The 26,615-nt window shown below is 37.3% G+C and overlaps 2 protein-coding genes and 1 long non-coding RNA gene across 7 annotated transcripts in view; 2 read left to right on the top strand and 1 right to left on the bottom strand.

Annotated features, from left to right (window-relative positions):
• Nucleotides 1–7,142: 7,142 nt before the first annotated feature.
• On the bottom strand, nucleotides 7,143–16,438 carry LOC117342290 (activating signal cointegrator 1 complex subunit 1-like). Of its 5 annotated transcripts, none has more exons than XM_033904386.1 (8): nucleotides 16,345–16,438; nucleotides 15,056–15,205; nucleotides 13,608–13,823; nucleotides 11,494–11,672; nucleotides 10,400–10,536; nucleotides 9,418–9,537; nucleotides 8,500–8,737; nucleotides 7,143–7,375 (listed from the first exon to the last, which is right to left on the bottom strand). In XM_033904386.1, exons 2-8 carry the CDS (start codon nucleotides 15,159–15,161, stop codon nucleotides 7,259–7,261), a joined length of 1,113 nt encoding a protein of 370 aa, XP_033760277.1. In that variant the 5' UTR covers nucleotides 15,162–15,205; nucleotides 16,345–16,438; the 3' UTR covers nucleotides 7,143–7,258. The 5 variants fall into 5 exon arrangements, with proteins under 5 accessions (XP_033760277.1, XP_033760281.1, XP_033760278.1 ...); XM_033904390.1 differs by having other exon boundaries at nucleotides 16,417–16,433; XM_033904387.1 differs by having other exon boundaries at nucleotides 16,388–16,405.
• On the top strand, nucleotides 12,506–13,290 carry LOC117342291. The gene is made up of 2 exons (XR_004535777.1): nucleotides 12,506–12,929; nucleotides 13,239–13,290. It is a non-coding gene; the product is annotated as an uncharacterized LOC117342291 (long non-coding RNA).
• Nucleotides 16,439–25,336: 8,898 nt separating the features above from the next.
• The window catches only part of LOC117342289 (laccase-15-like), a 7,258-nt gene continuing 5,979 nt past the window's right edge, over nucleotides 25,337–26,615 (top strand). The window contains exon 1 of the mRNA XM_033904385.1: nucleotides 25,337–25,585. The gene's annotated coding sequence lies outside the window, so the exon portion shown is untranslated. The remainder of the gene's footprint in view (nucleotides 25,586–26,615) is intronic.

Below are 26,615 nucleotides of genomic sequence, written 5' to 3'. Positions count from 1 at the left end.
CCGAAATACGTTGCGCCACGCAGGGTCTCAGTACCTGACCAGTTCCTTGGTCAAAACTTTAGCCAGAACTGGCGAAAACCCAGCGAAACGAAATATATACGTCCCAGTAGCTCCTCCCCTAGCCTGTATTTGCCCGTGCTACACGCGTAACCAAATACTCGAACCGGTTACACATACCCCGTTACTAAATATAACTAGGGGAAAACCCTACGTCACCAACGCTAGGTTGCGCTACCTACTACTCATCAACATGGCCGCCTAGCCGACAGACGATCACGGAGGTAAAAATCCAAACAAACCCAATCCTGCTATACACCAGCATGGTTTTTGAGGTGGAGATTCCAAAGCTCTGTAAACGCTTCTTAAATGATAGTATTGGTGTAGTTGTCGAAGGTAAGAAAACCAGCTGGTCTCAATGATGTCCTTCATTGAAAGCTGTCTGGAGGCAATATCGTACTCAACCGAATCTTTCTTGGAGACGATTCTGTAGAAGAGTTTGATTTTGTTTCTGTGCATTACAGTGAAGATCGGTGGAATATCCAGGAGCGCCAGAGCTCGCGTTCAGTCTGGGATCTGCTGGATCTGCTTTATGGCTTTCCTTCAGTAAAGTTCCAGAGCAGAGTGTGTCATTGTTATGTGCAGAACCTCTTATCCATACGTGAATCTGGGTACACTGAAAGAAGTCCATAGAGTTGCTTTACTCTCTGGGTTGCTCCGGTCTTCCCATGTAATCCAGCTCCCGTGAGGGAGTAGGAAGTTCTCCTGGCGAGTTTGACTTTCTCAACTGGGTTGATGGTATTTTTTGCGTTCCTAGCTATCCAGAGGTGGGTAAGTTCTTCTTCCTCTTTTATGATCAGTTCATCGAGGGTCAAAAGGCTGACGCTGTTGGAGTTGTAGTGTATAGTGTTGCTTTTCAGAGGGTTGATAACCTATCTCTTAGAGTTGAAATAGGATTCGACTGTATCTTTTATCAGCTGTACTTCGTCATCGGAGTGAGAGGGTAGGGCAAGGTCATTTGCACAGGTGGTTTGTAGAATCTGGATGTTACCAATAGAGGCGCCTTGATATTTACACTCTAGGTCCAGAAGGAGGGGTTTATTAAACCGTTAATAGTGGGATGTTGAAAGAACCCCCTTGACGGACTCCCTGCTGTTCTTTGAATGTCTTCGAGGCACTTCCTTGCCATTTCGCCTTCGGTGTTACACTCTTGTAGAGGCCATGTAAGATTATCAGCCAGAGCCTTGTATACCATCATAAAGTAGCTTGTGTAGAAGTAGAGTGTGGTCAACTACATCGAAGGCTTTTTGGGCGTCAATGATTACAAGGGTAAGAGGTTTGCTTGTCGACTTGGCCTCGTTGATGCATTTGGTGACGATAAGTGCTGAGTTTATACAGGATGATCATGTTGTGAAGCCAGATTACAGAATTGACTGGGTCTGTTCTAGTATTGGAAAATGTTTGATATTTAGGGTGTGATCAAAGGCTTTCAGTATCAGAGTGGTGACAGTAATACCTCCGTAATTGGATGATTATGAGGGTCACCTTTCTTGAATACTAGAGACAGTATGCCTTATTTTAGGATTTCGTGTATCTTTTTGGTTTGCATTACATAGCTAAAGGTGTCTGCTAGGCATGGAGCGAAAACGTTCTTGGCCAGCTTTAGATACTTACTGGTTAAACCCATGGTGTCAGCTGCCTTGTGAATTTTCTTGATAGCATCCTGGGTTTCTTGAGCTGTAATTGGGTTCTGTTGTAGGTGCTGATTTCTACACAGTAGATCAATGTATAGAATATCTTCATCAACGCGGTCTTTGTGTGGTTGATCGAAGTTATCGTTTTGGGTAGGGGTCGCAAGTTCGCTAAAATGCTTCTTCCATCCTTCCAAGACGTCGTCTCTAGTATATGTTCTCCCGTTGGTAACTAGTTCAGATATTTGTTCTGCGGAGGTCGAGCGTTGGCGTTGTACGAGTTTGTAAAATAGTTTTTGTTTTCTAGAATTATGTTTTGCTTGATTAATCACTGTCATTAGATCAAAATGTCTCTTTGCAGCCTGCTGTCTTTGGATCTTCCGTAAGTTCCGTTTGGCTTCTTTCTTAGAGGAGTAGGAACAGCTCTATCCTCTTTTGCATTCCAGAGTCTGGTAGAGAATTTCTTGATCTTTACATTGGATTTGTGATTTGGAATACTGTAGTATGTAGCTTTAGTTGCGATGTCTTCTACGTGGTGGATATAACATTCAAGTTGGAAATCATTGTGAACATCGTCTGGAAAACATCTGAGATTGTTGGTTACATAGAATTTGTAGGCGGCTCGGTCACATTTGTCCCGTATTTGGTTTAGGGTGTATCATAGTGGTCTTCTTCTGTAAGGGAGCAGCACAATACCTTTTTTAGTATATTGTTCTGAGAATAGGGACAGGATCAGAGAAGTTGAGATGATTAACATCAGATACCGGTGTGGGAGCGCTGATATCGATGGCTTTAAAGTTTGTAAGTATGTAGTCAATCTCTGCTGTGTCTATATTGTTGACATAGAAGAATGTAATTCGACCAGACTGTCTGAAAGTGAGGTGGTTCTCCTGGCAGAATGCCACGAGAGCACTATCTCTGTCATTATTTGCACGACCAAGTAGTGATGCATTGAAGTCCCCGCATACAAAGATAGAATGTGTAGGTTCATATTGAGTGATGATCTCAGCTAGTTTGGTCAATGTGTTCTCAATATCGTCTTTTGTAGATTTACCTCGGGATGGGAGGTATGTAGACACGATACAGATGGGTGGCTGGGTGCATCCGGGGCAATGGACCCGCGCCCAGTGGTTACGAAGCTGAGAGTAATTGCAGAATACCGGCGTACTGAATCCCGCGACCGGGCATGTCATCCCTGCCGAATTCCACCGTCGTCTTACATCTGCCTCCAAGTTCAGTAATTCCTCCTGGGGAATGTCAATCTGGATAGTGTCCATCTTCCGGAATACGTTGAGCCACGCAGGGTCAATCACAGACTCTATTCCCTCCGTCTAGTAGCTTCTTGATTCCGAAATCCATATGATGATTATAAAGGATTGCAACTCCTCCATAACCTTGGAAACTTGAATTGGCGGAATAGTACCGTTGGAGTCTACAAATTTCTGCCCTGCAGGTAGGGCGTAAGAATTGTACCTGCTGCCCCCATTGCATGATCGTAAGAGGCGACTAAACTTGGGATCTTATGTTTTCTCTTCTTTCTGAACAACTTTCTTCTTCCTAATGTCTCCCTTGACAATGCCTCACTTTTGGCCTTTAGTTGAGCGTTCGCCCCTGTGAGGAAGGCTTTGCGTTCTGTCCCCTGGCCGAGACATAACAGAGTCTTTAAAAATGGTAGTTGCTACTCCTGCTTAGCGCTCAGCATATTTGGAGTGGAACGACTGGTTCGCCCGTTGTCAGTATAATGTGACCGGGTGGGGTGTGCTGCTGGGTGTCTTCGGCAGTATGCTTCAGTGATGTAGCACTATAAATCGACAAAAGTTCCGGCCTATCACAAGGAGACTTAACACGAACATACCGCAGCCTCCCAAAACACACATACGCACTCACCACACGCATGCATGTCGCACGCACGGGAGGCCGCCCTTAAATGACCTTAGCTGTTAATAGGACGTTAAACAAAATAAACCAAACCAAACCAAACCAAGTCTACAAATTTAGCATGACCTGAGTAATCAACAGATATGGTTCCCAACTCCCCCTTTTTTGGAATTGGAATAACCAGTGTCCTTAGATACATAAAATGTCTGTTCGCTTCAGCGAACCTTTAAGGTATGCAGTGTTGGTGCAGACATTCTGTTACGCATAGGTTTGGCTAAACGTTGGATACTTTAAGTGCATCTGATAGTGTGGACTGATCTTCCAGTTGGTTGTCGAATTTTGTCTAAAAAAGAATTAACGCCATTGGAGATTTCAGGGCTGAGAGTTGATGTACTGAAGTCTGGATGAGGGGTGATATTAAAGCTAACTTTCTTGGGAGTTGAGTATCTCTAAGTGAGAGGTGAGAGCTCATCACGGGTTGTTGTTTCTCTGTGTGAGAACATCGGAGGGTTATGTCGGCCTCTGTGCTGATGAATACCAGCGTTGTTTTGCCGTGACGAGATTGTACGTTTTGGGTGCCGGTGTTCTCGTGGATTTCATGGTGATCGGTCTTTTTAGATGGCGGGGGATTGCTGATGTCTTCTTCGTCCACCTTTATTCCTTTGGGGATGCGGGTGGTTATCAACTGTCTTGGTAAAGCTGCCTGCATTTGGTAGAGGAATGTGCACTCGAGGGGCAGATTCCTTTGACTTTTTATTATGATGAAGTTGATTGAAACATCTACTGGGAGCAGTTTTTGGCATCTGTGATTCTGGAGGTTGGCTATCATTGTGATATTTATTATGCAAGTTGCGGGGGAGAGTCTACTGATTCATATCTTGGCTATTGGCGTGTGTTGGTACAGTAGTTTGTGGTACGTACTTGCAGCGTTGAGAGAACTGGGGTGCTTGATAAGGTTGAAGAGGTCCAGGTCTAGGGTGATACACCCGATGAAGGTTTGGAATCGTAGGTGGTAGAGGAGGGGAAGTACTTTATTGGGTTGATGTGGTGAGAAGATGTGGGAAGGCGACTGTGAGCATCTATGTGCAAATTGGAAGTTTTGGGTCGCAGTTGAGAATTGCTGAAAAGAGTTGTTTATAAGATCGAGAGATTACATAGCAGTGATGTTTTACAAGTTCATCATCCTTTGTCTGAACATGTCAACTTCAAGATTTTGAATTCTGGCATCTGAGTAGGTTTGTTCAAGGGGACATGCGTTGGTTTGAGAAAATTTTCTTCGAAGTTTTCAGGAGTGGCGTTTGTTGTTTGGTTTATGTTGTTCATCCTAAGAGGTTTGTTTTTTCGTTCTAAATCAAGTATTTGTTGTTCCATTTGCGTTAGTCTCTTGTTCGCATGACGGAGTTGGTCAGCAGTATCAGGTTGAAAATTTAGCTTGTTTGGCTTATTCTTTGGTTTGTCTGTTTTACGGTCGGTTGTGGTGTTCCTATGCCTTTCATCGGACATTTGTGCTTCGTCATTTATTTCAACAGAGATCATCTGGGTGGTTACTGGTTCTTCTGTTGTCCGTTTGGTTAATTGTTCATCTGTAATCATGTCTGTGGTAGGATTACGGTCCTTTGTTTGACATACAGGAGAAATGTTTTAGGTTACATTGTTGATTCTGTTCTTTTGAAGAGTAACGGAATTATCTGCGTCTTGGGAGTCGGCACTGAGGAGGTTATGATGTTCTAACTGTAGGAGTGAACATCCTAGGTCAGTTACATGTATGGCTAGATTCTCTGTCAGTAGGAGGGAAATGAAAGGCGAGTTGCTTACATGACAGGCAGCTGTATGGGACATCTCCATCGGAATAGAAATTCTCCCTGTCGGTATCCATTCTTTCACAATCGAAATGGTTCCACTGTAGGCATATGTCTCACTCAATTCCATCAGTTACATCGGCGTGGCAGTGTGTGTATATGTTGGGGTCCTTGGGTGGTGTGTGGGGTCTGGAGATTTTACAGGGAGAATGTCGGTCGTCGGATAGGTCTAGCACCCCTTCCAGGCACATGCTTTGTTGTTCAATGGTTGTTTGGAGGCATCTCTCCGAGACCGGCTTCACGTCTATCCAGATCGGACATGCCAATCTTGGTTGTGATGATATCTATGTTGTCGTGTTTAATGGTCTCTTGGAATGGGGCAACATTTATACCATTCCTAAGAATGCACGAACTGGTGTGATACTAGCCCCAGTTTCCTCTGGCCCCGACACCGTGTCTGGTGTAGGTGTCATGGCCAGAGGAAACTAGGGCTAGTTTGATACATGTTTAAAATGAAATGCTGCCGTCTGCGTGCCGAGCCGGTTGAAAGTCTGTTCATGGCTCGGACAAGAATTGCTGTGGTCATCAACTTTTGCCTCTTTGATGAGGTGTATTTTGTGTTTAATTGATAAGTTCTACTTTTTCATTAGTTAGAACAATTTCGTGTTTCAGAAGTTCATAGCATCCGGTGCTGCAATCAATGAGGAGCTGAGGAGTCTTTGGGTATGATGTTTATGAAGTGTCTATCACATTCTTTCCGATTTTTAGAGGGATTTAGTTTGTTCAGTTGGTAGTTGACAGGTCTGATGATGGTGTTAGATGGTTCTGTACGAGGGAGCGAGCTGGAGAGTACACTGATATGTTGAGGAGTTCACAGCCACAGTTTTTGGTTCCATGATGTGAGTTAAACCACGAATGCTCAAAATTTTCAATAGGACTGGTCCTATTATCGAGTTTCGAAGAGCCTTGGTTATCAATGCCTGTTGCAGTCTGATAAGTGGTAAGGTACGCTTCTTGTTCTCTCAGGAAAGCAGCCGTGTGTGTTGGACTCAGGGGAACCCGGATGATTAGTGATTGTGAACAGTGAGAGGGCGAGAGGCACATTGATGAAGTGACTTGAGAGCCGTCACATGGCCGATAAAAAGCGAATAAAAAACACCTGCGAGTGGGCGCATAAATTAACATGTAGCAACATCAGTGGACTTATGTGGCACCTAGTGAGTTCATATAAAACACAAAATATGACTACTAACATAGTTCAGGTGTCGATCGAGAGGGTTATGTAGTTATGTAGCAAGCACATTTAGAGTCTATTACCAGCTTCTTCTGTGTTAGTTTTTTATAAAGAAAATGCACTGCTGTTTGCAGAGTTAGCTATTAATAAAAATGTATGGCCTCTGAGAGGTAGCTTTTGTTATATAAAGGAAGTGTACTGTGAACTTCAGAGTAAGTCTAATATAAAAAGAAATGTGTAGTCTCCATATACAATTTGACAAGGATCAAAGAAATGTGTGGTCTCCATATACAATTTTACAAGGATCAAAGTACCAATTCATGAGAAATAGTGCAAACAAACAGAAATTGTCAAAGTTCTTCAAAGGAGACCATTATTTTACTGATGCAATGAGTCTTACAATTGAATATACAAAAGGTTTCTTTAAAAATATTTATGAAGAACTATTTGTTTAAAGGATGGACCGCAGAATATGGACCACCGCCATGTTGAACAGCCAACCATCAGATGATGGATGGTTAAAAATAAAATGCAAAATGTTCAGTGACTTTCATCTTTATTTTATTCTCTCATTTCTTCCATTCTCCTCAACATTCGCACCAGTCAAAAATAATGTCTTGATAAGTAACAGTGTCTGTGATAAGTCTATCCGACGGTTGCTATGGTAACAGAAGTGACCCAGCACAGCCATAGTAACCATCCTTGGCAACCATATTTCTCTGTGAGAGATGGATTGTTTTGATGTGGTGTTCACCAAAGTCAAATTCTCCAAATTTCTGTAAAAAAAAGAATGAACAAAACATTTGTTTGATATAATGGTTTTTTATTTTATAAAGTGTTCATAACTTATCAAATTCTTGAATTTTATACTGTTAAACCTTCAATGAAATTTTCTTTTATGAATACCATATATTGATTCTTTGAAAAACAATTGCAATTTAAACAGGTTTAAAGGGACTAAATTGTTAGATTTCATTAATTTTCTTCATAAATTTGAAAAATAATGATATGAAATAGACACTAGATTGTTCATATTTTATTTCAATTTTTACAATTCTTAAAAGCAGTGGACAGTTTTTAATTTTATATTTGATACAAAGTGCATATTTTTTTTAAATACTTATAATTCAACAATTTCATTGTGTTTTTTCAATGAAAATCTAACCATTTACTTCCTTTAATATCATTTCCCATTACATCTTAAAGAAAACTTAAAATTCACAGAGAAATCACATTATTCAACTGAAATTGAAAAGTGTTATGCCCCTATTATTAGCAGATATGAACATTACAATATGAGATGTCTGATTGTTTGCTTTGGTTACACAATGCTTATGATATTATTGGTACTGATGAATTTTTAATAGAGTTTTCTTGAGTCATTTCACCTGACAGTAGTTCCCCGACAAGGGATATTATGCATATCAAGGGAAATAACTCTTACAATACTTTGAAGTTCTGTCGATGTTGAATACACTGTTTGTCACATATAGAAATAAATATTAACGACTGTTTAAAAGACCACATGTTATGTACCTAATATTTCAAATATAAATTATCCAGGATTTACGGTTAATCACTTTAAAATTTGAAAGACAAAAAAAAAAAAAAAAAAACTCAAACATTCTGAGAATGGTAATAATATATTATCAATATTGTATCAAATTATATATAGCTTATTCTTGTGTTTTCAATCAATGATAATTACTCATAGTCAGAGATGTAGCACTTTTAATCCAATGATGGCAATACAAAAAATTATAAAAATAAAATTATAGAAATAAAATTGAAAGCATTAACAAAACTTTATGACCTTCTGGAGAGTCTGTTTATAAAACAACTTTAAGAATGATCCTGTTCATAAAACAAATGTGAAAATGATCCTGTTTATAAAACTAACCTTGAGCACACTCATTGCATTAAATGACTCCCGTTCCTTGTTTTGTTGACCCTTATTATCCCTGCGATCATCTGAGCGTGACTTTCGGTCTTGGTGTCGAGGTACTGTGGCACCAGAAGGGTCGCGTCTCATTAGCGTGTTCATGATAGTGATGTGGAGCTTCACTGAGCTGTATGACTCCTGCATGAGGCCCGTGATGCTGAACTTCTCTACGATACGATCCACAAGGATCTGTAGCCTGTCGAGCATAAATATTACATCACTAGAAATCAGGGAAATGTCACATCCTGAAAATGAATACAGACATGGACAGAACATTTTTATATGGTAATTCAGTTCACAGGGGCTTGGCAAGAGGCATGTAGACAGACTGGTTAAATGAGGTCAGTGACCTAGAAATCAAATTGCTATTGAGAATTTCTGTGTATCCAAGGGCATTTACAATAGTTTCCATTCAGGAACTGAGGTATTTTCACAGTCCATAATCAGACACAAACGTTTGGTTTATTTGTTTAACGTCCTATTAACAGCCAGGCTCATTTAAGGACGTGCCAGGTTTTGGAAGTGGAGGAAAGCCGTAGTACCTGGAGAAAAACCAACAGCTTACAATCAGTACCTGGCATTACATGGATTCTGTACTCACAACCCAGAGATGGAGGGCTAGTGATTAAGTGTTGGGACACCTTAACCACTCAGCCACCGTGGCCCCAGCTACAAACTTGCTGATTAAATAATACTTTTTGGTATGAAAACTTGATTTATTTTACAACAAATTCGAAACAAGTTATATATCATCTTATATTATTCATGTTTGTTGGCCCGGACCGAAGCTTAGGCGAAAGGCAAGTGTGGTACCACTGTACCGACCAACCACCTATGCTTTTGCGTTCAAAATAAGGAGATGCTAGAGATACAGACTTGTCAAGATCCTCGCCTGGCTCCACTTTAGCGTAGAGGACATCAACACAGCTCGGGTCGTCATTCATGTACTCAATACCCTGAATACGAGGACATAGTCGCTGACCTTTCAGGATGGGTCTGAAAATAGAACAATTTATTATCAGAGCCGTGTATCGCAAGGTGGGTAGCGATATGATTTGTATCACAATACAGGGGTCATGATATGATATGTATCATGATATATGAGAAGCTGATGACCTACATGTATCAGATATCTGCTATTCCATCGTACAGTAGTCATGATTTGTTTGTGGTATTTCCGGAAAATTAGAGTGTACACATGTATGTCTACATTTGTTACAAAACACATAGGTTTTGTCCATTTCCCACAGAGCGTTCTTGAATTCAGATAATTTGAAAGAATTCAAACAGGCCGCTTTATAAGCCACTGAAATGCCCTTGTCAGCCATTTGGTTTACTACAAAAAGTAAGCTAACATTAGTCAAGGGAGATAACTACAATTTGTCAACAAATCAAGGATAGACAATGCATCGGTGAATTGTTACACCACTAATATATATTTCTACAAACATCAGACCTTACAATGACACTGTATACATGTGTGTTTGCTTGCTGGGTTTGTTACCCAATCAACAACCAGGGTGATTCTGAGGCAGAGTGCTAGTGTTGTAGTAGCTGGTGGCTAGCTCCTGAAGTAGCATTCTAGTAGTAGCTGGTGGCTAACTCCTGAAGTAGCATTCTTGTAGTAGCTGGTGGCTAACTCCTGAAGTAGCATTCTTGTAGTAGCTGGTGGCTACAAACAGCCTCAAGAAGGTTTTGAACCTCACACCTTTGATCTTTACATAATTGTTTTTAGTAAATCAGGTGTCACAGCATCTGAAGTTTAAAGTCTGCAGAGAAGTTGTCAGACACCTTCTGAATGAGGCTTAAATCTGAAAACATTTTGAAAATATTTGACATAGGAAAGAGAGAAATTTACCCCACAAGATCTTCATGACACTGTTGAAGAACGTTAAGAGTTTGTTGAACCTCGGCGTCTGACAAAAGCACCAGTGTCCCTAATGTCAGATGTAGCTTCTCAGGTTTCTGGAATATCGTGGAATCTATTCCTCGGTCCTACCACAGAAGAAAGGCAAACCAGTAAAACAAGCAATTCATACAAACACTGGACAAGGAATGTTGTTACCAGTTTACAGGATCAATTAAAATCCTCTACACTGGAATCAGAAATAGAACAAGTAACAGGCACTGTAATATATGTCCCCCATAAGACCCCGCAGTTGTCAACAAGGTACATTTTAGTTAATTTGCAGTGTGATACTACACTTATATACCACAATAATGTGTCCCCTCAACACAATCATGTAAAGTTTTGTTGAAAAAACATTATGTCCCCTCATACAGTTTATCTAGTCTCAAGTCGGTACCCAGTTTACTATGCCATAGAAAAAGTTTTTGAAGTGACTCCTTATCCATTGTGTTTGAACCTTGTTGCTCCAGATTTGGAATCAAATCTCTGCTAACATAACTACATACTTACATTATTCTATGAAGTTACTAATGCAACAAATGGAAGAAGATTACAAATTCAGATACAGAGCAAACAGATATAAAGGGAGAAGGAAAATATTGGTGGTGTACAAATAATTTTTCATCAGATCCTCATGAAATATGGTTAAAGGATCACTATAAAGGAGAAATTATTTGAAGAATTATCCATCTTTTTCAGAGAACATATTTCAATACTTTGGTTTATTTTGATTAATGTTCAATTAAGAGCCAGGGTCATTTAAGGATGAAGGTTTGGAGGTGGAGGAAAGCCGGAGTACAAGGAGAACACCGGCCAATGGCCAATACCAGGCAAATGCCCCACGTAGTAGGTTTTGAACTCCCAACTCAGAGGTGGAGGGCTAGTGATAAAGTGTCGGGACACCTTAACCAGTCAGCCACAGCAGCCCAAATACATTAAAAAGGAGTTTAATATCAAACATAAATTCACAATGTACATTATGCCTATAGCGTTCTATTTTATGCCTTAATTTGTATGTAGTTGTAAGGATTAAATGGTCATACCCCATCACACTCCCGTAGAACATCGTCTTTGAACTCCAGGCAACGCTCAATGACTTTGCCAGTTGTGACAGGAATAGACAGAAAGTGGGTGAACTGTTCCTTCTGGCGGGCAGTACCCACAATAACGTCAATTCTCGTTTTGGCAGAGATGATTCCTTTTCTTTCTGCTCCAGCAATCACTGTGACAATACAAATTAGTATCATATTGATCCTCATTTGACCTTCATCCCTTGAGTAAAATTTAAGGACATCACTTTTGTAAAAGTTAATGACATTCCTTGTGTAAAGGTTAATGACATCCCTTGTGTAAAGGTTAAGGACATTCCTTGTGTAAAGGTTAATGACATCCCTTGTGTAAAGGTTAATGACATTCCTTGTGTAAAGGTTAAAGACATTCCTTGTGTAAAAGTTAATGACATTCCTTATGTAAAGTTAAGGACATTCCTTGTGTAAAGGTTAATGACATCCCTTGTGTAAAGGTTAATGACATTCCTTGTGTAAAGGTTAATGACATCCCTTGTGTAAAGGTTAATGACATCCCTTGTGTAAAGGTTAAGGACATCCCTTGTGTAAAGTTAATGACATTCCTTGTGTAAAGGTTAATGACATCCCTTGTGTAAAGGTTAAGGACAGCCCTTGTGTAAAGGTTAAGGACATTCCTTGTGTAAAGGTTAAGGACATCCCTTGCGTAAAGGTTAAGGACATTCCTTGTGTAAAGGTTAAGGACATTCCTTGTGTAAAGTTAAGGACATTCCTTGTGTAAAGGTTAAGGACATCCCTTGTGTAAAGGTTAAGGACATCCCGTGTGTAAAGGTTAAGGACATTCCTTGTGTAAAGGTTAATGACATCCCTTGTGTAAAGGTTAAGGACATTCCTTGTGTAAAGGTTAAGGACATTCCTTGTGTAAAGGTTAAGGACATTCCTTTTGTAAAGGTTAATGACATCCCTTGTGTAGAAATTAATGACAATACATGTATCATAGTTTGAAGAGTCTTATTTGAGAACTTGTGGCACCCTGTTAATTTTGGTTATTTTAACTGAATCACTTTTATAACTGCTCGTTGTGTTGTATTTGTGCTGTTCGTATCCCACGTCGTGTTTGTGGCTGTTAGGTAAATGTTCTGTACTTGTCGTGTGATTGTCACGCAGTGTGTATCCTATGCTGTGTTACAGGTAGCTGTCAGTTATGTGCTTTGTATGTGTGGTTCGTGAATGTCCGGAGAGTATGTTCGTGTGATGTATGTTTGTATAAACTGGTTTGACCACTGACGGACAGGACAGGGCAGGACATGCGCAATGCGTTTCTTCTTCTTTCTTTCTATCCCTTTTTGGCGCTCTTTCCCCAGTTCCACTCTGTACATTGGTCAGAGAAGACGGTCATTCTTATGCCAACTTTTCATACATTTTGTAAATACGTCCTGGGCACCACATGCCAAGTAAGTAGTGAAATTGTTATTATTAATTATTATTATATATTAATTCATTATCTACTGTGTTACATGTGATCGGTACTTCCACCGACGTTTATAATTCCAAATTAAGTTAACTTGTATCGAATCAGGTATCTGTTTATATTTTAAAAGCATATCCTAATAATTTTAACTCCGAATACGTTAACTGAATGTGGTCTAATCTGAGTATGTGTAATTTTAACTGTTTTCAAATTACGCGCTGTTGTTGTAAAGTTGGGCGCGTTAGTTTCGAATGTATATGTATATTGACAGAAGCTATTTGCTTGATTGCAGGGACTTTTCTGCCTGTACTTATCAATATGTGCAAGTAAACATGTGAACAGAAGCTCCTGCCGTTTATTATCTATTGCCAAGGCCCCTCCCAACTGAAAATCCGACTTTGTTATAAACTGATCCAGCTTACTTTTTATATTGAGGATTCTGCAAATGAGAGGAAGGGGGCTTATATGTAGATAAATACAGTATGTTTTTTCATGATAGCCTACATGCTGATGAGATGATAAATTGGTTTACTTTAACATCTTCTCCTGATTGGATAAATGGGCTATAGTATTCTGTCAAATTATTGAGCAATGAGAGCATCTAAGAAATGCTGTGACACTGTTAAATCTGTTTTGCTTGTCTTGTGAAATTATATCCTACCTATCGGGCCTTCCTGTCCAGCCTTTGGTATTCTCAGTTGGGTTTTCGTCTCATTTTCTATACGTCTCCGTGTCTCCCCTTTTCGGCCAATAATGTGTTTGAATAAAGCACTGGGAATATCAATTGACAACTGGAAGCCATTGTTCGTTTCCTCTATTGGTGTTCGAAAGTCACAAATCTCATCATTCCATCCACAGTCAACTGGTTCTTCTTGTTCTAAAACAATACATGGTGTTTAGCCATTGAGGAAACAATAAATTTCAGAGGAAAAATGGTGTCAATGTGATAATGATAATACATATTTACTAACTTCAGGGCTACATCAAATACACCACCAGGGTTTATTCTAGGGGCTCTTTGGGGCCAATAACGAGCCCCATTCCCAAATAAAACTATTTCATATTTAAGCCCAAATTTTGAAGTTTACTTCTGAAAATTTCCTTCCTAATAAGAGACAAAAAGAACCCATTCCAAACCATTGACAAACAAGCGTTGACTTCACAGAAATTTGTTTTATTTCAGCATGCATGTATTTCTATGATGTGTGTGAAGATATACAAAGTGTCTGCTAGAAGTATTTTGTGTATGTGTTCTGCTGATAAAAGGGCCATATTTCTTAAAGGCCTAGCTTAGTACTAAACCATAGATTTAAATTATGTAGCAATTGTTTGCTGGGTTTATTGCCCAATGAACAGCCAGGATCATTTTGAGGTTGGGTCTCCTTGTAGTAGTTGGTGACTACCTCACTGAACAACATACAGGAGAATGTTCCAGGACAATTAAGATAAGGTGTACACAACCACAACAGCACAGACTGGCCTGTTTCTCAGTTTCCTAAGAAGCAAAAAACTCCATGTGTAACGAGCGTCAAACCACACACCTCTGATCTTTACCTGGGATTATGGGTCTGGCGCTCTTACCAACTGAACCATTGTGGCCATCCGAATTATGCAGCAAAGTAATGCAAGCAAGACAAAATCATATTGTAAAACTAAAATAATCTTTCTCCCCTAGTGTAAAAGTTTAGAGTTAACATTTGTGGAGGCCTTGATTGTGAATCACTGATTCTGAAAAAAAAGAACAAGGGAATTTATTTGTTGATAAATACAGAACTCCAGTCTAAGAGATTGGAGTAAAGTAACATGTGACTGCAGAGCACATCCCTGTGGTCAATATGCTAGTGTGTTTGCCAGTACATGTAGTCTTTTTTTGCTGTTCAATTGAAATGTGCCGGACAAATCTCTACTAACATACAGCTAATTGGAAGCTAGTCTAAAATCTAAGTGTTGTAAGATGAATTGTAGTTAAAAAATACAAAACAAAAACATCCAGTAAAGTTTACATTTGATATATAATAAATTGATTTGGATTATATATTCCTAATGACATTTTGTACCTGCAGATCATACAAGAAATAAACCCTTTCAATGAAATATATACATAGCTACCATTGAAATCTTCCTCTTCATCAGCTTCTACATCCCTATGCAGTGGCGGATTTTTCCTGTAACAACGATCACCAATTTGGATAATTTGGGGCCTTAAAACGTCCATCTTGTCATCATCCAGTCATCAATCACGAGATCTCTGCACCTGAACTGAGAAGTGAAAAGCATTAGATATTAGAAGTAAAGTGATTTTACATTTATCCAATGATCTTTACCCTGACATGCAATTCATTCCTATTATTGTATGAGAATTCATATCAACTCTATGACAATATTAATATTGGAAACTTAAGTTTTTAAAATGCATTGGATCATGTCAATATATAAAATTTAATGTACATGTAGTTTGTAGTTCAAGTAGATACCATCAAAGGTTCGTTAATTCATTGTATGGCAATCAAGTAAAGACTGATTTAAAAAAGTGATGTCATGTTTGATGTCTGAAATTTTAACACAAATTACAATCACAATTTGTAATCTATTAATTTGTGTTTTTTCATATCTAAAAAAAAATCATTTTAGCCATTAGAAGAGGATGTATCAGAAAGCGTTATAAACAGGTGCATCCTTACAATACTTCTGTATCATGTTTACAACACAAAGTGATGGTCTAATGGATCTTACTTTTGAAAGAAACAAGAGTACATTCCGTGAAAGATGCAACCCCATGTTGCAATTGTTATATGTAGAGTTTGTTATTGTTTTTTTCATCATCACAAAATCACATATTATGCACTTTACTGATTAAAAATGTATTATTGAATATAGTTGCACACCGGGACATATTCATATTACAGGGCTTTTCCTACAATAGAAACGGTCCATTAAAAGAACCCATTCCTCTAAAGAAATCTTGTGATAATTCCCAATTTGCCACTAAAAAATTCCCAATTTTGAAGTAAATTTTGAAAGATAAAGCTTGTTTTATATATAAAGACCTATATTAAGACAATTTTGAAAAATAAAAAAAACGGCTACAGATAAAGTGCAGTATAGCAGTTCAATTGTGCCACTTTGTCAAAGGAGACAAGTTTAGCTATGAAACAGATGTTTTAGTTCTTCATTGAAAGAAAACGAAAATAAAACATTCGTTAACACAGACGACAAAAAAACACACCATACATATGAAATGCACATGAAGTTTCCTCGGACTACCTACACTACAGTACCGTCTGCTTTTCGGACCAGTACAGTGCTAGTAGCCCAATTAGTACGTTAATAACCGCGCTCAGCGAACTCCGCTTGCCACATGTATCATTGATTCGTAATGTTTATCCTATGTAAATTACCAATTTGACCACAAACCGCTACGAGAATGCTGCAACCTCCTACCTATAATGCAACCCCATCACTTTACCTACTTTCGGTTTATGACTTATTGTACCTTCACTGCGAAGAGTTCCACCAACGTGTCCGACGGTGCGTTCGCTACGATTACAAAGACCGATAACAATGCACAGTAACACTGGATGACAAAATCGTGCAAAAACATTCTGTATCGGGCGTTTGAGGGTGTTTTATTCCACACAAGAAAACTGTTATATAATGCAATCAATTAAGATTTTTTTGTTTGTTTACATATACATAAAAGGCCTATATGTAAAGTTTTATTAAAAAAAACAATCAACTGTTAACAAGTTTTGCGCAAATAACAGTAGATTGACATTGCGTATATGAATCTTCAGTTACAAAAATACACATGAAGTCTCTCCTTCAAAGTAAATCAGAGAGGTGTTTATCTGGTTGTTATAAGTATGCATTGACAACTTATAATTACTTATAACAATCAAGTTTTAATTTCTTGACTCTAACTTTCATCATACCTAGTTGATAATAATAAGCAATCAAGATTAAATTAAATCAGAGACCTATATACCAGAGACCTATATACTATGTAATGTTTCCTTTAAGCTTTTTAGCTATTAAAATACTCTGAAAAATAATACTTAAATAGTGTAGAAATAAAAAGGTGAAAAGAAATAAGCGTATTGCTGGAAACTATAGACCAGTCAGCTTAACACGTATCGTAGGTAAACTACTGGAAACGATTATTAGAAATCATGTCACGGAACATCTTATAAACAACAATCTTCTTAGTACTCAGCAGTTCGGGTTAGGGATATAGAGGTTACACAACGAGTGGTTGTTGGATATGGAATTTATTTCACACGAGTAAGTTATTTTTTAAAAGTTACAAAAGACACGAGCTTTAGCGAGTGTTTTTTGCAACTTTTAAAAAATAACTTACTCGTGTGAAATAAATTCCATATCCAACCATTTCGAGTAGTGTGACCTGTTTCTACCACAATAATATCGGCTTGAATCAAAGAGAAACGTGGCCAAGTATAATTTTGCGTATGCAAATAAAGTGTACCGGTGACGTCCGGGACCCGGTGACGTGACGTCATTAGATTATTGATGACGTCAATAACAATTGCAGCTTGGGTCAAAGTTCACCGTGTTAGCCAATCGAAATGCGTACAGAGTTTATACCACGTGTGGTATAAACAGATTGTTAATCAACGGCTGTAGTGATTAACTGATGGTCTGAGAGTTGAATAACACAGGGTATTGTGGTAGAAAGGAAGATCCACAATACTCCAGCTTCTTAAAGCCATGGATGGCTGGACGAATATCATTAATGAAGATAGTGGAATCGAGGTTGTTTATCTTGACTTTATGAAGGGATTTTACATTGTTGCACACAGAAGGTTAATCGGCAAATTGAAGTCGTATGGTTTGTCAGAAGATTTAATACACAGGACAGAAGACTTATTGTCTTAAAGAAGACAACAAGTTGCTGTAAATTGTCACACTTACCTGTTATACCTGTCGACGAGGTCTATAGGCGTTCGATCGCTGCTCTGACCCATATATGACTCATTGACTCATTGGACAAAACCGATCATGAAATATTCGATGAACTTGACGATATGAGAGTTTCGATGGAAGAAATGAAGGAAAAGGCACTAGAGGCTCAATGTAGGAGCATGAAATATAACCTTATATTTTCGGGTATCCAAGAAAAAGTGTGGGTCCAAAATGACAATAGTGAAAACTGTGAGGAAACTGTAAAAAAATGTATACATGAAAATTTGAAAATTGAAAATGCCTGTGATATCCCCATGGCAAATGTACATCGCATTGGAAACAAGGGTAGCACCAGGGGTGGGAGACCACGCTCCATCATAGCCAAGTTCGTCCATTACAGAGATCTAACAAATGTGAAAAAAATGCAGTGAAATTAAAGGGAACCCAATTTGGAATAAACGAACAATACCCAAAGGAAATTGAAGATATCAGAAAGAGGCTGTATCCGGTCCAAAAACGAGCAAAAAAAAAAAAAAAAAAATGGGAAGAAAGCAGTTTTACTGAGAGACAAATTAATTATTGATGGACAGTTATATGTGAACCCCGTGACCCCAAATCAAACATCGAATACACCAAGTAAACAGGCCAGAAAACGTAGACGTGAACACTCAAGCTCACAATAGGAACACGCCGGAGGGCAAGCCCGAGATGGCCGCACACGTACACGTTCTTTTGTCAGTAATGGCAATACAGACTCACGTGTGGACTCTTATAAAGTTCATGACATAAAAATATTAGTTTTAAATGTAGGTGGTATATTGAGAAGAATGCAATACCCAGACTTTCTTGATTTTGTAAATAATTTTGATATATTACAATTGTATGTCTATGTGAAACAAAAACTGATGATTTAGATGTTATTAATTTACCTGGTTTTGTAATTAACATGAAAAATCGTTTTCAAATAAGAAAGGTCAAGGCTGGTGGAATAACTCTTGCCTTTAAGTGTGGCATGGAAAACTATATCAATACTATAGAAAGTGATAGTAAGTATGTAAGTTGGTTTAAGATAAATGGTAACATTTGTCATTGTGATGAAGATTTGCTGTTTGGTATAGTCTATATACCACCTGAAAATTCAAAGTATCATATAGGTGACCCATATTCAGAACTTGAAAATGAGTATTTACATTTTTCAAATAATTGTAATTATGTTTGTATCCTAGGTGATTTTAATGCACGGACTTCAAATACAAATGATTTTATTGATGCACGTGAAATAGAAAATAATGATGACTTTTCAGCTGGAATTCTGAATGACACTAAGTATACTGATGTTTTTAGTGATTTTACTTTTCTCAAATATAGATCAAACTGTGATAATAAAAAGAATAATTCAGGTAATAGGTTAATAGATTTTTGTAAATATAATGACCTTTTCATTTGTAACGGTCGAACAGGCTGTGACAAAAGTGTTGGTAAACTTACATGTAAAAACGACAGTGTTGTTGATTATGTACTTTGTTCATCAAGACTTGTTAAAAATGTCGGTGAATTTGAAATCTTAGATTTTGATTCCCTATTGTCCGATGCTCATTGTCCAATTTCATTAACCCTACAATTTTCTTATATTTTAAATACAAATGATGTGTATGATCAACCCTCAAGAGTGGAGGAAGGAATTAATAAATGGAACTCTGCGAAAGCAGTTGATTTTGTCGATAATATTGATGATGATTCAATCAAACATGTCGCTGACTTAATTGATAACTGTAATGATATTAATGAACTTAACATTGATCAGTTGATTGATAACTGTTGTAATATATTATTGCATGCAGCTAAAAACTCACTTGGCACTAATATATACAAAGTAAATAAGCAGAAATCAGTTGCTTCCAAGAAACCCTGGTTTGATTTTAATTGTAAAAATGCAAGAAAAATATACAGACGGTGTAAAGGCCAGTACAGACGGCATCGAAACGAGTATTTTCATAATGAATATAACGAATCTGTAAAAGCTTATAAATATACTATGAATAAAAGTATTAAAAAATTTAGATATGACTTTCGTAAAAAGTTGAAAGTTATGAAAAGTAAAAATCCAAGAGACTATTGGAAGCTACTGAAAGCTGATGGGAAAAGAAAACCAAAAGGAACAATGCCTATAGATGTTTTCTTCAATTTTTATAAAGACCTCAATGCTAGTGTTGATGATGGTAATACTGATGTACCTGTAGGTTATGATGACGGTGTTGATGACTTTTTAAATTTTGATATAACAAAGGATGAGGTCGAAAAAGCTATTAGATCACTGAAAAATAACAAGTCATGCTCTGATGACAATATCATAAACGAATATATCAAACATTCCGCTGTGAAAATGACCGATTTGTATGTAAAACTATTTAATATTATATTTAATAGTGGCAATTTCCCAGCAAAATGGGTTACAGGTAGTATTGTTCCAATTTTTAAAAATAAAGGTTCACCCACGCAACCTAAAAAATATATAGGCCGATTACAATAGTTAGGTGTATGGGGAAGTTGTTTACTAGTATACTAAACCAAAGGCTACAGAAATATTCTGATGATGTTGGCCTAATATTTGAAAACCAGTCGGGGTTCCGTAAAAATTATTCGACGATTGATAATATTTTTGTTCTTAACTCTCTCATTAATTTGACACAAATGATGAAAAGCAAGTTATATTGTATATTTGTTGACTTCGAAAAAGCCTTCGATAGAGTGTGGCGAAAAGGTCTCTGGAACAAAATGTTAATGAGTGGAATTAATGGGAAAATGTTTAAGATAATTTTTAATATGTATCGAGGCATTAAATCAAACGTAATTTTAAATGGTGAGTTGTCTAGCTATTTCCCATGTGAAAATGGTTTAAGACAAGGGGGAAATCTATCTCCATTCTTATTCAGTCTATACCTGAACGATCTTGAGGAATGTATGACCCAAAATAGCGTACATGGTTTAAAAAGTATCAGTGCTAAATTAGAAACTGACTTGCATATTTACTTAAAGCTTTTTATACTACTTTATGCTGATGATACCGTACTTTTTTTCAGACTCTCCAGCTGACTTGCAATTGCAACTAGATATTTTTAACGAATACTGTAAACAGTGGAAATTGAAAGTTGATATAGAAAAAACAAAATGTATGGTTTTTAATAAAGGACGTAGAAACAATATAATTGAATTTTTATTTGATAATGAGGTGATAGAGTACGTGGATAACTTCACCTATTTGGGCTTGATATTTTGTCGTACAGATGACTTATTTGAAAAGATTGTCAAACCAATTTTACTGTATGGATGTGAGATTTGGAGTTTAACTGACCTCAAAATAATTGAACGTGTCCAACTAAAATTTTGTAAATTATTACTTGGATTAAAAAATAGTACTCCTAATTATATGGTATATTGAGAACTTGGTACAACTCCACTAGAAATTACGGTAAAAACAAGAATAATAACATATTGGTCACAGTTGACTCATTCTAAATTAAGTAAGCTTAATATTAAATTGTATAAACTTCTTTGTTATTGTCATCATTTTGATGACAAACCTGTTCCTTATATAAGATTTGTTAAAGGTATTTTAAATGAATGTGGAGTGAGTTACTTGTGGGATATACAATATTCTTCTGAATGTAATCCAGTATGGCTAAAACATTTTATTAAGTTAAGACTTTATGACCAGTACTTACAGAAATGGCAGAGTGATGTACACAATTCCTCAAAGGCTATATGTTATAGAATTTTTAAGGATAATTGTAATTTTGAAAATTATTTAGATATTTTACCTGATAAAGATAGAGTAACTTTTTGTAAATTTCGCACTACTAATCATAAATTTATTGTTGAAACTGGCAGATGGCACCAGATTGAGTATAAGGAAAGAAAATGTCCACATTGTAATGGTCAACAAATTGGTGATGAATTTCATTATTTACTTGAATGTACAGCGTTATCTGCTCACAGAATTTTAGATATAGACAAATACAATTGGTCAAGACCAAATATTATTAAATTTAACAAATTAATGAATATGACTAATGTTAAAAAACTAATGAAAATGTGTATTTTTATCAGATTAATTAACAACATGATTTGTCCTCCTTGATAATTAAGAATGAAAATATTTTGTTGTGAAACTGTGCCATGTTTCAACTACGAACACTACTTTAATTGTATATATTATATTGTAAATATGTTTTTCTCTATATATCATGTCAATATGTGAAAAGAGAATAAAATGAATTTGAATTTGACCCATCACAAGCACAGGTACTTGGGTTAAGAAATTATATCATGTATATATATACTATATAGCCTCGTATTACTATATAAAATAGAGTAATACGAGGCTATATAGTATATATACACAAATATAATTTCTTAACCCAAGTACCTGTGATCACAAGTTGTGTTTCCGGTTCTATATCTACCACAGGTTAAATGGAGATCTTCAGCTGGACCTAGACAACTTACAATAATGGTCGGATACATGACACAAATACAAAACAATGAATTTAGGAAAGAATAGATAAAACAATTTACATTAATATCAGGATGTTGATAGTCTAAGAACGACAGTAATTCTATCAGAGGAAACGGAAGAGAAAGACCTTGGAATAATTGTAGATAATAAATCAAACTTAAACAAGAAATATCTTTAAAAAAGAAGAACGGCATAGTTTTAATGCTAGTGGTTATAATGTAAAACTGCTGATGAAATAAATTAACGAACTAATGCATTTTGATGTAGCATCCCGACAATGTATTACTACCACGGGGATTTGTAACATATAACTATATGCCTCCCGACAATAAATCACAACCACAGGGGACTGTAACATGATCCATATGCCCCGACATTATATCACTACCACAGGGGACTGTAACATGATCCATGCCTCCCGACAGTACACTTTGAACGCAATAAAAGTGCTTTGCGTCTTTGGTCAGCAATATGTTTTACTACCACCAAAGGTCTAATTTTGAGAATGTTATCAAACCCAGATATTACCTTCATTTGTATGATGGGTGTCCTCGATGAAGCAGAGGACGCTTACTAATCCGGAACACCTGGTCTTTATAACTGTGTACTTTTAAAGGAAGATCTTTGTTGTAATTTGCCCTCATTTGATCGATCATAAGTTATAATTAGTGTCTGTATGCCCTTGGTTTGTTCTGTTTATTACCTTATTTATCAATCTAAGGATTAGGATTTTTAAAACCCCTTACAGAAACCGCAACGTTTTGTAAATGGCCATTTCAATACTCCTAAGACTTATCCTCACTAACCATGCCACAATTTGAAAACTAAATACGGTGTATTTCAGTATTTTTTCCGTTGTAAGGCTAGCTTTTTTTTGCAAATTTCTACATTTTTTTAAGTAATACATGTAGCCTTTAAAGCCCTCTAATGCACTCTTAAAATAGCCCTAACTGGTTGTCGGAAGAAAAAAATAAGCTCAAATCAACAAATTCCTTTGCACTATTTATGATAATAAAATATCCTTTGTGAAAGAGAGAATAAATATGGCGATACAATTTCTCCCTGTTAGACTCGATTTTATTTCCACAAAAGTTGAATATTTTCTCCTCTAAACCTATTCTGCTTAATTTACATCAAAGGTTGGCATTATCTACATAATCGAAAGATTTTGCAAAGTCTCCGAAATATACAGATTCATTTCCTTTTCCTGTTTGCAGTATCACCTCATGGCATGCTGCATGAACTATATATAGTCCATTGGTCATGAACTTATATTTTCCCACGACAATAATCACTCTTGAAGTCTGAAGGCAAACTCACTAGATAGATTCACAGAACACTAATCTGAAGGCTAACACAGACAAGGAAGCTTGCTTCAGCTAGACTGAGAATAGTATAAGGAAAGTGTAATTAACGCAATCTTAATTTAGTGCAATACTTCACGCGTGAAAATCGCTAAAATAAAATTACCGCTATGTACGTTTGCAATACATTGTTTAAACATCTGACAATACCGTTGGTGATTCTGCTTCCTTACAGATAGGGCGTGAGAATTGCACCTGCAGACCCCCTTGCATGACTCGTCAGAGGCGTTTGAGTTTGGCATCGTATCTTTACTTTACTCTAGTTTTTAAACAACACTCTTCTTTTCAATGCCTCTCTTGAATCTGCTCAGTTATTTAGTTGGGCGTTCGTAACTGCGAGGAAGTCGCTTTCGCTTTGTCCCCTGGCAAAGACATACCAGAGTTGCTACTTCCGCTTTACGATTAGCATTTCGGGAGTGTGATTGGTTTATTTTGTTTAACGTCCCTTTAACAGCCAGGATCATTTAAGGATATGCCAGGTTTTCGAAGTGGAGGAAAGCTGGAGTACTAGGAGAGTAACAGGCCCATGGGCCTTAACGGTCATCTGACAAACACTTTTACAGCAGGGAGTCACCTCCCAATGCACCATCATTACCATAAATTATCTATACGCAGCCAGTTATGTTTCAGATCAAATTATGTTTTTATCCATTTTGGCTTAAAGGAAGAGCAGCATTTCAAAGCAAATTTCCAGCCAAGTTCTCATTTTACGGCCCTGTCCCTCTGTCCCCATGGATCGGACAAGCCTCATTTTTATCAATTAGGATTGCCCTTCCCCAATGATGCTTCATACTAAATAAGGTTGCAATCAATTAAGATATTAAAAAGGAGTAGCATTTTAAAACAAAATTTTGGCTAAGTTCCACTTTTGGGGCTTCACCCTTCTCTCCCCAGGGGCTCCACAAGCTTCATTTGTAAAAAATAATATGATTACTGTCCCCTTATGAGTTATCCTCGCTTCTCTGTCCCCAGGGGTCACACTAGCCTCATTCAAAATAAAATATGATTGCCCTCCCCCAAATGATGTTTCAAATCAAATTTGGTTAAGAAGGAGTAGGGTTTTAAAGCAATAATTCAACAAAGTTCCCATTTTGGGGCCTACCATTCCGTTTCTTTGGGTCAAACCATTTATAATAAAATATGACCACCTTCCACCAATGATGAGAAGATTAAGGATTTGGGTTGAGCTTGCCTTTAAACACAATTGCCTCTTCCGCTGAAGGGCAGCATACACCTTTCGTGATTTTACAGGGTACATATTCCAGCATCATCATGCATGATATTGGACAAAATGAAAATCAGTTAAAGCACTTGATATCGGCTATTCATTTTGTCATACAATAAAGCTGCTACCCTGCTCGATAGCGGTTCCTAAGTTACCAGTGCTGCGCAAACGTCACGGACGCATGTACACATGTCCTATATATTTAACACGTAGACTGCAAGCAGTGCACACATACTGCATATAAACACACAGATATGTCAAGTAGAGTATTTCCCTTAACCGACACACATAGATGGCAATGTCATTACCGTGTCCAAGTTCCACAGCAATGTATCTTAGCTGTGAGCACGAGGGTCTCTATTCTGTAGCGGTAGAATGTAGGTCAGCTAAGGAAAGGTAGTTTTTGTGCACCAAATACTATCTTCATTTATTTTTAAATAGCCCTCAGACCGCGGCGATATTTTAGTGATCTTTCACGTCCATGAATGTGGCAAACTTAAGTTGTATCAGTCGACCTTTGTAAGTGAACATAGCAGATTATTTGTCGTGTTTCTTGTGGCTGTATAGACCGGGACTACAATCTCCATTTCATCCAGCAAGCCTTAAGGGCGGCGGTAAGCGTTTATGATTACAGTATGTTGAATATCTAAATTTTATTTTGATACACGAAAGAATGCCTATAAACATTTCTTATCTTTTAAAATATGAGCACATGTTTTGTGTAACAATATAAAAAATCTATTCGTGACTTTTTCTAGAACTGTGGCTACGGATGAAGAACGGAAACACCCAGTAATTGTGTGAATGATATGTGCACATTTAACGATGGGAAACGCCCAGTAATTGTTTATATAGCTTAATCTTTGTGGCGATGAAAATATGTTTAGGCAATGATAATAATGGTGCATATAGATATACAATCAATACATTACGTAAGTAATCAATTAAATAATGGTTTTGAAAGCCGTCCTTTATTTTGACAACCAGGAAGGTTAATAATATATGGCGTCTGTCTTCGTAACAAGAGGTTTTTACATTGGCTTTGTGTATAGACAATTTTATCAAAACTGGGTACATGTGTTAAACCTTCGACACACCCCACAATGAATGCTTTATTTAGAGCCAACCTTATTACTGATCAACGTTGTCATTGTGGCTTTCCTACTGAAAACACCCACCACTTCTTCTTTGATTGTAATACTTGTGCTGAACAAAGAATAACACTCGTCCGCCATCTAAACCGCTATATTCCTCTTAACGTAAATCTACTTCTTTTTGGAGACACGACTCTATCTGAGCAAGACAACGAGTTGAATTATATGCACACTCTCAATTTATCAACGACTCAAACTGATTCTAACTCCTAACATCCCCCCTCTCTCCCTTCTCTCTTTGATCAGTTTTAAAAAAATGTCTGAAAGTGTATGTATAAGTTAACACCAGACATTATTCATCTTGATGAACATAAATACCAAACCAGGAATCAGTAAAAACATTTAATTTCCGGTCTTAGGGTGAGAGGAAACTCAGGCTACCCTCCACTCACAAACTGAATGGAAAACTTGAAAAAGCAAACAACAAAACAAACAAAAAACAACAAAAAAAACCCCAGAGTTTTGCCAGTTTGTTACTGTTGACTGTTGG

Source organism: Pecten maximus, chromosome 14, assembly GCF_902652985.1.
Source record: "Pecten maximus chromosome 14, xPecMax1.1, whole genome shotgun sequence".
Lineage (NCBI taxonomy): Eukaryota > Metazoa > Mollusca > Bivalvia > Pectinida > Pectinidae > Pecten > Pecten maximus.
Note: the sequence above shows the minus strand (reverse complement) of the source record. Positions and strands in the feature narration are given on the sequence as shown.

What these genes read in the sequence shown, in the direction of transcription:
- LOC117342290 (XM_033904386.1), bottom strand. Translation starts at nt 15,161, where the DNA reads ATGGACGTTTTAAGGCCCCAAATTATCCAAATTGGTGATCGTTGTTAC. An exon ending in TTCTACGGGAGTGTGATGGG is followed by an intron (nt 10,537 to 11,493) that starts GTATGACCATTT and finishes CTTCTGTGGTAG; the next exon opens with GACCGAGGAATAGATTCCAC. An exon ending in ATGCAATGAGTGTGCTCAAG is followed by an intron (nt 7,376 to 8,499) that starts GTTAGTTTTATA and finishes TTTTTTTTACAG; the next exon opens with AAATTTGGAGAATTTGACTT.